This window comes from Argiope bruennichi, chromosome 5 (assembly GCF_947563725.1).
Source record: "Argiope bruennichi chromosome 5, qqArgBrue1.1, whole genome shotgun sequence".
Taxonomy (NCBI): Eukaryota; Metazoa; Arthropoda; class Arachnida; order Araneae; family Araneidae; genus Argiope; species Argiope bruennichi.
In genome coordinates this window covers 70,685,628-70,700,187 of record NC_079155.1, presented here as the reverse complement: position 1 = coordinate 70,700,187, position 14,560 = coordinate 70,685,628, and the positions used below count along the sequence as shown (strand labels likewise).

The 14,560-nt window shown below is 25.6% G+C and overlaps 1 protein-coding gene across 1 annotated transcript in view; it reads right to left on the bottom strand.

Moving 5' to 3' along the window:
* The window catches only part of LOC129969050 (hemicentin-1-like), a 456,303-nt gene extending 444,824 nt beyond the window's left edge, over positions 1-11,479 (bottom strand). Inside the window, exon 1 of the mRNA XM_056083458.1 lies at positions 11,099-11,479. Within this exon, the coding sequence (XP_055939433.1) occupies positions 11,099-11,288 (190 nt within the window). The 5' untranslated portion in view covers positions 11,289-11,479. The remainder of the gene's footprint in view (positions 1-11,098) is intronic.
* Between the last annotated feature and the right edge of the window lie 3,081 nt (positions 11,480-14,560).

Here is a 14,560-nt window from a genome sequence, read left to right as displayed (position 1 = left end):
TGAAGATGAGTTTCGTCAACTCAAATGACATGACTGAAAAGACGTGGTCTTTAGAACTGACGCCAAAGAACCCCACTTCCTTCAATTATGATGGTAACAACTCATTTAAACAATAAATGCTTAGGCAGGGTGGGAGTAACTCTGATATGATTACTGTTTTTTTTTCATCTTGCATCATATTTATTTTATATTTTGAGGGAAATAAACGCAGTAAATTCTTTTCATTTAAGCAATTTATATTAAACTAGATTATATAAGCTTATAGAAAATGCAAAATCTTGTTTATTTTCTTTAAATAATAAATAAAATTGAACTAAAAGTATTAGCAAAATTCTTAGGCAGGATGATAGTAATTTTGATGTAATTATTTGTTATTCTGTATTATATTTTAATTCATTTTATATTTTGAAAGCGACAATAACAGTCAATTATATTCATTTAAGCAATAACTTCTAAACAGGATAATTTGAATAATACGTAAAACGATACATTCATGTTTATTTCCTTTATATAATACTTGAAATTGATTTAAATACATTAAAGATGAAACAGTTTTATTAATAGTAGATTAAAATTAATTAATAGAAATATCTATGTCACTTTCTTATTTTATGACATTGATAAATGTATAAAATTATAACTAATCATAATTTCGTCAATGCATATTTCTAATAATTGGTAGCTGAGATATTGTAAATAAAATTAGTTACCTCTAAAGTAACACATATATATTTTTTTTCAAAGGATATCAACATATGGATAATTTGTATACGCATTTGTTAATTTACGTATTAGAAGGAAAAAAAATCTGGAAATAAAAAATTCATTACTTCTTATAAAATTAGTGTTGAAAAAAGAAAATAAAGAAATGCCTTGTCTTATCCATCGTAAAGGATTAGATAGTTATAGCAATATCAGTTATAACGGTAAGATTTTCATTGAAATTAAAAAATTCATCCTTAATTTAGTACTTAATTAATGAAAAAAACTATAATTTTATTTTCAAAAGAATGATATATAAAAATTAATGTATCAACATTATTCTCGTATTTTTTTTTTTTTTTTTTTTTTTTTTTTTTTTGTTTATCAAAAGATATAGATAGACCAATGAGTAAAAAATTATCAATGTTTGAAAATAACATTAAGGGAAATTCGTGAAACGTTTTAAAGAAATGAGAAATTATTCTTTTACTTATTTGAATTTGAAAGTATGATAATTCTAATTTTCCTTTAATATATTAGCAAAATCAGTTACTAAAAAAAATACTCATACTGTTTTCCATTGTGTAAGTAATAATTGCTCCATGAAATTAATTATCATATAATTTATATATAAGGCTGAATATTTTTTTTGCAGACTCATCGAAAATGACTTGAATATATTTCATTTGTAACAAATCCAATTTTCAATATTTTTTTTATCTGAATATACACATAATAAAATATTTTTATAGTTACTTTTAACTCTTTCCTTACAATTTGTTTAGAACATTATAGTTATTTATATATTTGTATGTTTTAAGATGTAATGAAATTTTTAAGATGTTTTCAAAGGTATTTCTGAAAAAAAATTATTTCTAATTAAATTTTGTTTTCACTTTAACTTTCTTTTCCTTTAATCTAAACAACTTAAGGACTAACTTCATTGTTTCATTAGCATGTTTCTTTATATATATAAATCTCATTTGCTCATTTCCCTCTTGACTTCTTAGAAAAAAGAATTCCACTGATATTTCCATCATCCCATTAAGCCTGCTTATTCCTGAACTACAAATACGGTTTCTTGAAATGCAATAAAATTTTCTACTTTTGAGGTTTTCTTTCTTTCTTTTTTTTCTTTCAAGTATCTTTTGATTTTATTGAATGACTTTTAAAGGCGAAATAATTGCATAATGGATACATTGTTTCTCTTATTTGCAAAGTTCTTGCAAATTGTATTTTCTTTGTCTCGAGAGTTTCACTTCTATGCCTGATTCCATCTTCTTCAAATTTCGCATTGATTAAAATAGTAAGAATAAAAATATTTTACTAATTTCAATTTTGAATTCTAATTTCATTTATTTCATATAGTCAGTTGATTTTTTTTTTTTTTATTTCGGGGGTAACATGCAAAAATCTTGATATAGTTTTCAAAAAATTATCTAGTTCCTTTTTTTAGATGCAACATAAAAAATTAATTTCATATACATTGGAGCTTAAATTCTAAAAGCATGAATTACTGCATGCATTAAAGAGGCTAATATTAAAATAGTAATCATATGTATGATCACAAAATATATTTTATTACTGTAAAAATGCAAAAAAAAAACATTTCCAGGATGTCATTTAAAATTTTGCTTTTCATATATCGCAAATTAACTTATTTTTTTTACACCGAAATCAAAACATTACTTATTCTATAATTTGAAAAATATTTTTTTTAAATATATTACAATTGAAATGTTCCAAACGATATATTTTTTTATTAAAAAAAACAAATAATTATTAATAATAAAATTGATATAGTTTAAAAGTTTCCATTATAATTTTTTTATCACTAATGGGGCTTTCGTTGATTCTCCGTTTAACACATTTTATTTACTTTCAATAGCAATTACTATTATTTTCTATTCAACATTTCACATTTAAAGGATGTCAAATAAACTATTTTAAATGTACTAAATAAGATCAGCTATAATTTTATTAGAAAATAATTCAACCCTTTATCTGTTTAAAATATATTTTTGAGAAGCATTCGATACAAAAACACATTAGATAAAAAATTCACTTGTTAAGTTCGCATTATTCATTAAATTTTTAATTTTATACATCTACTAACATTACATTACATTTTACGAATGATATTTTGAAATTCAATGCAATTATAAACATGCGTTTTTGAATTCTACCATAAAGCATTCTAGAAGTCATCTACCTTATTTATGCATAATATTTACTGTTATTATACTTTTAGAGACACTATTAATTGGATATTTTAATTTATAGAAGCAATTAATTTTTCATACTTTTTCAACAACTTTTGATCATTGAATAAACTTATCTGTATTGATTTATATAAAATTAAAACAGACAAACAGAGATGAATTATATTTTGAATACACACAGTAAAAATATAAAAGAGGTAAATTTCAGATAATAATAAAATAAATTTTTTTTAAAAATGTTTCAGAATAAAATAGAGATTGTGATTTCATAAGAAACGAAAATGGCAACAATTGCAAGCAGCACATGGAAATCGAGCTTTTCTAAATTTTACAATGCTTAATTAATAAGACAATATGCGTAGACAAATGAATTATATGCGACATGAAGCTAAAAAGTAAATAAACTTTTATTAATCAGTTTTAAAGATCGCTGGACCAGTTCAAAATTTTCAATGTATTATCTCTCTTTTTCGAACAAAAATAGAAATTGGGAAATAACGTTTTCTGTCTTTACTAGTAAACTGTCACTGTAGATGTTTATAACAATTTCTACTCTTATCTCGTCTAAGTTTTTAGTTCTCTGACGGTTCTAATTCTTAGCAATCCAGTTTGATGTTTATTTTTTATAGTTCTCAGTATTGCAACAGCATTGAATTTTTAAGAATGGTATAAAGCCACATGAATTTCATAAGAGTAGCATCAGTATGATTTTATAATGTAAAAACAGCTGAAAGGATTAAGTACATGAGCGTTATGTAAGTTAGAGTACATATTAATCACAAATCTTCAATACAGTAACTCCTAATTGTTAGCTATTATCTGCCTAACATGATTGAGAGGAACCATCGTCAAAGGCAAGCAGAAAATTTGTGTACCCTATTTAGACAGTGTAAATTTCCCAGGAGGTAGATGTCAGTAGAGCTAAACTTAGCTATATTGGCAATCTTTGCTACTTATTTTTGCCGAATTATTCTTATCCAATTAAATTTCGCAACATTCCATTAATTATTTGCAACAATGGATACCTCTAAGAAAGGATAATTTTATTTATGGTTCATACTGCATAATTTTCTACAATGTATATTTCAAATTGCGATGAAAAATGAATGCCTATTCTAAATCATGTTTGGATTCTTAGCGAATTTTCTCAAAATCGACTTCTGTGTCTATTCTCTTTGATCCAATGTAAAAAATAGTTATTTTATGTACAAAAAATATATTCATAGGAAGATTCATATTACATATTACAGTGAAAAATATTTTTCGAATATTTCCATTTGAAATCACATTAAGAATTATAATCTTACTTCATTCATAATTTTTTTTTCAAATAATTGCAATTTAAATGCGCACCATTGTTATTATTATATCGTTAAATTTACAAATTTAGATTCATTTCTCACTTTTTCATTTAGAATTTTCGTGAAAAGTAACATCTCACGTCGTCTTAGAAACGATTTCAAGATCTCTAATAATAAGAAACACAAATGTCATTTCTTGCCACTCTGCAAGCTAGGTGTCCCAGAGCTACTAAACTTGGAACATATATATATGACCTAGAGATATTAAAATTAGATCATGTATTTGACCTAGTGATATTAAAATTAAATCATTTATTTGACCTAGAGCTACTAAACTTAGAACAAGTTTATATATCATTATAGTCATATACGCATCAGTGTAAACTTCTTTGAAATCTTAAATGCTACTTTATCTAAAATTATACAAAATACTGTACATATAATATATTTTCAACATATATTATGAAAGTATTGCAACAAAAAATTCACAAAATTTATTTTCACGTCATCTTAAAATTCAAAATAATACCGTTTCAATAGTACCTAAATTTTGACTTATCTTTATTATTCTTTTTGTCAAAAAATGCTTTAAGGATATTGTGTAAAAATGTATCTCATTTTCAAGTGAAAATTAAATTGATTTTATTGTTGCTATTTTTATTTACTCGTTGATGGTATTTCCTTTGTTTATTATCAAGATATTAAGATTCGATTCAGTTCTTCATATTGAGTAGTTTTCAGTATAAGACAAGTTTTTAAAGAACGTTTCAAAATTTTTTGAACTTAAAACTAAGCTTTAACTCCGTATTTCAGAAGAAATGAAAATTTTTTGAAGTGTGACTAGTAATAAATGCTGCTATCTTTACCAATGACATAATTAAATGTATAAAAATATAGACAAATAATAATAGAAATTTGCAGCAGAATGAACAAAACGGATTAAGGCTTCTAAAATAATATGAGTTATATATTTATGGAATTTGAATACATTTTGCTGAGGAAGCCTTTTAATTTAAGTTATATAAAATACTTAAAACAATTTTATTGACAACCATATATTTCAAAGAAAATCTTTCTTTTTTTATTAGATATTAATATTTATTTAAAACATCACTTCTTTACTCACTATTCTAAAATCATGCTGTAAGGAAATATATTTTTATATTTATAACATGTCTACGATATAAATTAATCTTAAACCTAAACTATATAAAATATTTAAATTAATTTTATTAGCAAACATAAAATGGCCAAATAATTCCTTCTTTTTTATTAGATATTAATCTGAAAATCTTTATTTATAATATCACTTCTTTACTCACTATTTCACTATTATAAAATCATGTTCTAAGGAAATATGTTTTTGCATCTATAACATGTGTGCTAGACTTTTCACACACATGTTATAAATATAAAAATGCATTTATCTCGCATCATTCCTTTAGTGAAGTTATGGCTTAGAAACTCTTATTCAAAGAATAAAATTTCCCAATATAAATTATATAATTCATTCCTCCCAAAATGCATTCAACTTGAATGCATATTTTCAGACGCAGTAAAACGCGAATCTTGTATCAAGGCGAGTTCTGCACCGATTCCTTTTGATGCGATATTCCACAAATTTACTTCAATCCCTTAAAAGCGCCGATATTTGTCATACCCGCTTATAATTTATCGTTCTTTACCGGAGACTCACAAAAATTTCACGCTTTTGAAAGTTGGCACAATGAAGTCAGCAAAACATCATCAGTCAATCAAAGAGTGCTATTGTCCCCTTTGTGGGAAGAAATGTTTTTGACGCGGGCCCTATACAACCCTTCCTCCTCCTCCTCATCCCAATTCAATACACAAGTCCTGGAATGTTTGATCTTTGAATAGAGAAAACTTGTTTCATACGTATCTTCTCAGAGAGGATATATTTATACCACGTTTTGAAAAGGCCGAACACAACCTATATTGACTGGATTCTTGTTCAAACATGTTTATGACGAAGAGATTTTAAAATATGAAGAAGAATGTAAAAGAGAGTAAATGAAAAGTATGTTTGATAAAACATTAAATTGTAAGCATTGGATTTTAATCATTTATTTCTGATTCTGTGAGATACTTTAAGGTTATCAGACTTCTGCTAATAATAGAAAAATTTTCGCAATATTTCAATTATGGGGACATGGATTTGATATGACAGGCCCTAGGCGAATCTTAATAAAAATCATAACAAAATCTTGAAATAATAAAGCGTAACTGATTGCAAAGAATATAATCTTAAAACTCATAAACATTCTAAAAAATTTTAGCTTCTATGAAATATGTGTTATGCTAGAGCTTATGCTACTCTTACTGTTTCTTCCAATAAAAGCAGCAAAGAGAACTCCAAAATTATTCAAGCTCAAAAATCTTCCAATATATAATTTTATTTTACTGAAATTAACAGCAATATATCGTTGCTCTCATAAATCATTTATTTTTGAAAATCCATTTAAAAAAATAAGATTTAATTTTACAAAAGCTGAATGTTTTTGTTTCAAAAGATTTGCAGCCTCCATTATAAAACAATAAAATTGAAATTATTTGAGATATATTTATTATATAAAATAGTACAAAAGATTATTTAAGTTGTTCTTATGCAATATTATACTAATAAAAATTAATAAGATGGAATGTATCAACATTTCTTTAGAATTAGCTTATTAAAAATTTACATTTTCATCTATTTTTTCATGATATCTGAAGCTTACAAATATGAATATAAAATTTTAAAATTTAAGCTATCGGTTTTAATATCACTTTTGCAGATAAAAAATAGAAATACATATGTAAAACGAGGATATTTAATTTTCTCGATGATCTTCTATTGGGCTATTCCATTTCTTTTAGAACTAATAAAAATATATTTATTCCAGATATATACATACATAATATCGTTTACAATGAAGTAAATATTTCAATAGGATAGTAATTTCATTCTGATATTAATAACTATATTTATTAATTAAAATGCTTTAAGATTTTATGATCCCATAATAAAGCATTAAAATCACTTTTTTGTCTACAGACTAGGAATACTGAAAGAATCTATTTTTATTTTCATATTATTTTCCTGTCATATAAATAATTAAGTATATTCTTTTGTAAAAATACTTTTGAATTTCATCATGAATTATAAAACATCTCAATCCCCATCCAAGCTTTTTTTCTTCTGAAATGTTTACATTTATTTTTAGTTAATATCAACTATTATAACTTCTTTAATAACTTCTTAATTTCTTTTTACAGTTATAGATAAATAACCGGAAGAAAGAAGAACTTTTGCTTTTAGTCATAAAATATAACATTTCTTCATTTGAATGTAGCCACTGAGCATCAGTGTTTAGATTGCCAATACGAAGGCATCTTTATGAGTAGAAATTCAATTATGAGTAGAAATTCTTCAATTAATACTATGTTTTACAGCTGAGAGGAGGTCGTTTTTCTATAAATTTTGTGATTGTGAATTTGGTTACTGCCTTCTCTTGCTCTTCCATATTGTGAGCTATCAAAATGGAAAAAAAAATAAGAAATGGAATAAAGAATTCACTGGCCACCCAAAAATTGATATAAATTCTTACCGTTTTCAAATACGACTTTAGAAAGAAAATTGAAAATCTAACATAATCTAGGACAGTATTTCTAAAGAATTGAAGAAGTATAAGGAAGTTCAATCATTAGAAAAGTAAATTCCTAAATACAAAAAAAAGGTACAAATCACCATTTGGTGATAGAATAATTAAAAGATTAAATGCATGCATAAAAGAAGGAAACCATTTACGGTCATGTGAAGGTGCAATGTAATGTGAAAGTGAGTGAGAGGACAATTCGGTTCAGATTGCAGGAATCTGGTCTAAATATAAGAAACCCAAGAAAAAATTCATTTTTTTAAAAAAATCCTGAATAAATTTTGAAAATATTAAACAGGGCTAAAAATCATAATAACTCGACCACAGAATAAAGGTTTATTAGGATTTGGAGTGATAAGACCAACATTTTTTGTCAGCAATAGAAATTAAGGAGAAAAAAAGAATTTGAAAAGATTTTCTTTCTAACTGTAATATATTTATTGTTCAATGCCCATCTTGTGTTATGATCTGAGTTTTCATAATTGCACAAGAAGTGAGCAGAGCTTATGTGACAAATTGGAATATACATTGCCGAAAATATATTAATGAATTCCTGCCTTTCGCATGTGATCTTTTATGAAATAATGAAAATTTATATTTCAACAAGATAGTTGCAATGCTGCTATTGTATGCAAAATCTATTTTCAACACAATTATATTCCCCTACTAGTATGGTTTGTGAAAAGTCCACATCTTAAACTGATCAAAAAACTCTACGAAGACGCTAAAGAAACTGCAGCACAGAAGCAACTTAGCAATATAATCCAATTAATTAAATGACTCATCCATGACATCACGTTATACAATATGAGGTACTAAAACATTGATAATTATATAGAATGGCGTTAAAACTCCGTAATTGATTCTAAATGCTACCCAAGTAAATATTAACTGCCAAACGTTAGAACTTTTGTGTTTGTCATTATTCCTAAGTTTTATTTTTCTTCTTTACATCTTTTTCCTAAACCCAAGTATTCATTCTAAAAATTATTCTATTTCTGTATTGCTTAAATTATCTTCAAAATCATGCTTAATTTTGCAGTATTTTTTTAAATAAAATTTCTGATGATCTATCAAATCCCAAAAATGCACTCTTTCCAAAACGTTTTAACGCATTTTGCCACTAGTTTTATTTTTAAGGACAGCTTTACGGTACATTCTTTGTAGTTTCAAAATATCTCCTTACAAGGCATAAAGGATACTCATTTTTAAATTTCAAATTTATTTGTGTTTTGGAAAATTCTTGTATTATAATATCAAGGTTTTTATGTTTTCTTGTATTAAAATTAATATTTGGGCAAGCTGCCTTTTTTTTTTCGTGCGATTATGTATGATTTTATCAATTATTTATTTGTACCAATATGTTAGATTAAACATTAGAGTTAGACAGTTGTTTTTTTTGTCCTTCCTCAAATTTAATTTTTTCTATTCATTCCATAAACATTTTAAAAAGCATTTATTTTTTTAATATATCAATATCTTTATTGCTTAAAAAATTACCAATGAATCAAAAAAAGATATGTAATTAAAGCTTACATACATTTTCGTCATACGATTTCTTATCATTTGGGAGAAAAATATATATTTTTTTATTAATTTATGTATACAATTATAAAACAATTTGTAAACGATTATGGCAGAATTAAGGCAGGTTTTTATTGCATGTGAATCGGAAAAATTCTACAGAGCCTCAAATAAGGCAAAAATAAGTATGCTAATATGGAATTAAACTCATTCCAACATTTAAGGAAATATCAAGAATTATACCCTTGGGATTTCTTATTTAAATCTGGGTTCTTTTTTTTTCGGTTAACGTTTGAAAAAAATGCCGTACTCTTTGGAAAAAAAGAATAATGCTACATAGCAATTTCCTTCAATTAGAGTAAAGTCATTAATAAAATAAAAATGTGTTTCGACCTAAAAAGTTATATGCAATTTCAATAGAATCTAAAAAATTATTCAAGAAAGAAATAAAAAGTTTCTTTTATTCAAGGAATATGAAAACTCATAAGATTTATTTTCAAAGGAGAAATGAATATAATTCCACACAAATAATTTAGTACGTACATTTTCTAGTCTAATAAATCATGAAATGATTAGCTAATCATAATAAATGAATATTTTATTACCGTTGATAAAAGTAATTTATGAGGAGGATTAAACACATGTTAAGCGAAGTGTTTTTTGTTTTTTTTTGTTTTACGCTAAATGGAACATGAGGCTTAATACTGTTTTATTTAAGATAATTCACTTTGTTATTTTTAATTTAATTTAATTTTATTTTATTTATGTTTTATTCATTTTAAGATAATTCACTTTGTTATTTTTAAAATTGATTTAAAATAAGATTTTTTGGAGCCTTAAAATATTTAGCACAGAAATGAGTACGTCCATTTTCATAGTAAAAAATATTTAATTAATTAAAATGCAATTCTTAAATTTAATTATTTTATTTTTTAATGCAGCTCAAAATCAAATAAAATTCTTTCGAGCTCGAAAGTAAAATAACATTGTTTTTATCTTTGAGGAATTTATTTATATTTCACCTCTAAATTTCAACAGAAACTTTTAAACAAAGTTATTTTTTTTTTTCATTTTTTTTGTAAAAAAAATAAGTAAACATTTTAAAAAATAAAAAGCAATGCTTCTTAATAAAAATAGCCAATTGATCTAATTTCTAAGAGAAAAGTTCCTACTTATAAAAAATGTCTTAAAATTTTATAGGAACATTATTTGATTGGCCTTGTATTAGAAATTCAAAAGAGGAATTTAAAATGCACGCTTTTCATATAACTATAAAAAATATGAAATATCCCTGTATATCTCAATAGTTTTATGTCATAATTTTAAAATGCATTGCTTCAATGTCCTATGGGAAGGCTAAAATGTATTACGAGAAGGTATGTAAATTTCCAAAGATTTCATAACATTTTGCATATGTGTATGAGTGTGATTTAAGTCATGCTAAATAATTACTTACATATGAGAAGTGATATTAAGCAATACGAATTTTACAACTAAGATATTCAAATGCTTTCTTTTATTTTAAGTCTTAAGTGTATTTACATTTTAATTCAATAACAATTATATTGAATTTAACCTCGCTCGATTATTTTTATACAATACATGGAACAGTGAATTCGTTTGAATTATTCTACAAGCTAAATAGAATGAATCTTTGTGAAGAAGTGATTAAAAATAAAATTTTTGAACTTACCCCAAGGCTGCTCATTAGTAGCAGGCGATTGGGCACGTATTCCTGAAACAGTCATCCACATACTTCCGAAAATCTCACAAAATAAAATACTTGCTGCCATTGTTAATATAATAGACATTTCTAATGGTACACTTAGCAGTATTTCTTTATCACTCCAAAACTCAAGCAGACAATTCACAATATAATACATAAAGTATTCAAATATTTCCTTTTGTGCTGGTAAACTTGCAATGAATTTCTTTGAACAATTTCTAGATAAAGAATACGTAAAATATCCCTTACAAATTCACCGGTCATATCATGTAACTAAAGCTAGTTACATTAAAATGTACAATGGCAATATTGCAATTCCATTGTTAAGATGCAGAGTGTATTGCATTATTTCAACAATCTCGAAAACCTATTATTTATATTCATATTTATACCAATTCTAAAATTACGGATTTTTAGTAACAATTGACAAATATTTGAAGTTATAGAAACTTCTGATGGCTCATATAAATTCACTTATTTTAGCACAAACTTTGTTCAGTGTAATCCGATTTTTGTACTGAACTAATCTCAGGTTTTATGGATATTCTGAAAGAAATAATTGGATTTTCACTAAATACAAGCAATTTTATAACTATTTTTCTGTGGAATAAGATACTGAATCAGCATTCGCATAAACTTATTTTTAAGTAAGTGAAAGAACAATATCCATCATGCAATGTTTTCGCCGAACCAATACCAAAAAGTTACTTTTTGTGTATCATCACCAATTACTACTTTCCCAGGTATCACATACAATAAAGATTTGCACATATGAAATTTCTTTTGACAAACTGATGATCCACATGTAAGTACAAAATTATTTCCACTGTCGAATTTTTTCGGAAATATTTTATCCACCTTGGCAATGGGAAAATTAAGTTTCCAAAACTCCGAATTCCAATGTTTCCCGCGTGTCGGACTCTGGAACTCTTCGCCACGAGCTTTAACAGACACAGTCTGCCGTTTGGACCGTTGGATCGCTTGGATTCCCCACCACTTCGAAATCGATTGAAGAGTTTTTACCTTGTGCCGGAAGAAGGCGCTACGTGCAGGCCAGTAAAAATGTTCCACCTTATGCAAAGTTAGTGTTCACAAGCTTAAAAAACTAGATAGTGGTTTTTCTATTTCATCTTTCATATGTTACATTCCAAGATGTTGAAAAGCAGGAGAATATAAAAATTTTAGTTAGATTGATCTTTGTCCCTGAGAGGTGGAATTTCATATTTTTGAGTTTTAAAGTTACAGAAACTAGAGTTTCGGCCTTTCTTCATACTAAAATAATTTTTACTGTTTTTCCTCTTGAGGAAGATAAATTACAGAATTTCATGTATCTGTCAGTAAAGAGTAATTGAATCTTTAAACATACAAAACTGCTATTCTTAACTCGTATCTGTGGTTTTTCTATTGTTTCAAAACATTTTTTCAACGGAGAGGTGAAGAAGAAAAAGGAATTACTAATAAGTAAACGAAATACAAGAAGTCGCAGAAAAAAAAAATTAATGCAAAAGCGCATTTTATTCGTTAAAACATAATGTATTATTTGCTATAAATAGTTCCCATGTGAAATGATCATAAAATTCATAATTTTATTCCAGTTATTAATTTTTATTTGAAAACTTCACTGGAAACTATCAAGATTATATAAAAATGTCTCGCTTCTTCTCATGGAAAAGAAACTATTATCAAAGGAATTAAGGAAATAACAATAAAACAGCTTTATTTCATAAAACGATTATCTAACTTTATAATAAAGGATTTAAATATTTTTAATTGATACCGAAAATAGTATCAGATACAATTTAAAAGAAATACAAACTTTCTTGTTCTCTTTAATAAATAGGGAAATAAACGCAGCAAATGATAAATACAAAAAAAAAGTTTTCATCCAAATTATATAAAAAAGAATTCTATGTTTCACCAAAACAATTCTATATATTTTCTGAAGAATGTTATATATTTTTCACAACATTCTTTTCTGTTATCTATATTAAGTCATATTTCTTTAAGCTTTGTTATTTTTCAAGATTTTATAGATTTCCTTCAATAAGATACATAAGCCAGCTAAAATTCTATTCTGATTAAAATGGTACTCTTAAAATTGTATCTTCTACTAAAAATGAATAAAAATATTTTTAAAACTAAAAAAAATCAAATCGATAAGAATCATCAATTTTAAATCCCATCTCACAAAGTTGTAGTGAAAAAAAAATCGATTTTATTGTGATTACTTCACTGAAATAATAGAAAAAGAAGTTTCCTCTTAAGGGATACCCGAAATTCTAACTTGCAATGATCTTTAAATTCCCGAGAGACTTTTTCGTGTCTTTCCTGGTGGAAAATATATTTTAGACCTTTTACTTTCATTTATTTTATCATTGTTCTACGGCTTCTGTATTGCATTATAAGTTATTTCACTGACATATAATATTTCAAGCAATGCCTCAAGAGAGTGAAGCGCATTTATTTTGATGTAAACCTGATACATGTTTAAACATGTGAAAGTATTTACATCTGAAATACTTATTTAAATTTACATATTTTTATATGTAGCAAAATACTTCAATTCATTCACATTACTTCATATTCAATCTTCATTACTTCATTATATATTCAATCAATATTCAGTTTTTATTGATAAAACCATACAAGTCATTTAAATTATATTTTTATAATTGCTTATTATTGTATGTAGCCACCTGATTTGAAGAAGTTACTCCAAGTAAGTTATATGAAGGCAGAATGACTTGAACAACAGATACCACCAATCGACTGTTCAATATCAGTTTAAACTTTTTCCAAAAAAAAAATCTAATAAGATTAAAGAGTAGATTCACTTTCTGTAGTTGAAGAAACCTGCGTTAGCTTATCTCCAAAAGCAATTATTTTTATATTAACTTCTGGTGCTTACCATTTTCTTTTCAAGTAGATATTAAATTAAGGAAATATGAAATGTAATTGGATTTGTCACCAAAATCTTTATTGTTCTTCAGTAATAAGTGATGTGTCTTCTAATATCTTTTGAGGTTCTTTTCATTTTACAAACAGAATGCAAACAAATAAGACTACTAGTATGTGTTATGTATCTGCAAGCTTTTATTCCTACAAAATTCCTGTTTTAATGCTTGCTTTATCTCGCAGTGAGTTTTAGTATTGTAGGGATTCACATTTTATTGTTTTGTTTTTTAATTGGTTTCATCAGCATGAAGAAGATTTGATATTTTTTTGTAATTCATTTACATTAAAATTATTCCAAATAAAAGTAAATAAGTCATTAATAAAACTAAAGTGGTTTTATCACATTATTTTATTTTTACCCGAGTTGAGATGAAGTGCAGTAGTAATTGAATTTTTAAGATATATTACATAAATAGAAGCCGGCTTAATTTTGCTTACTATGTCACCTTTAATAAATAATGCTTTATAAAATTT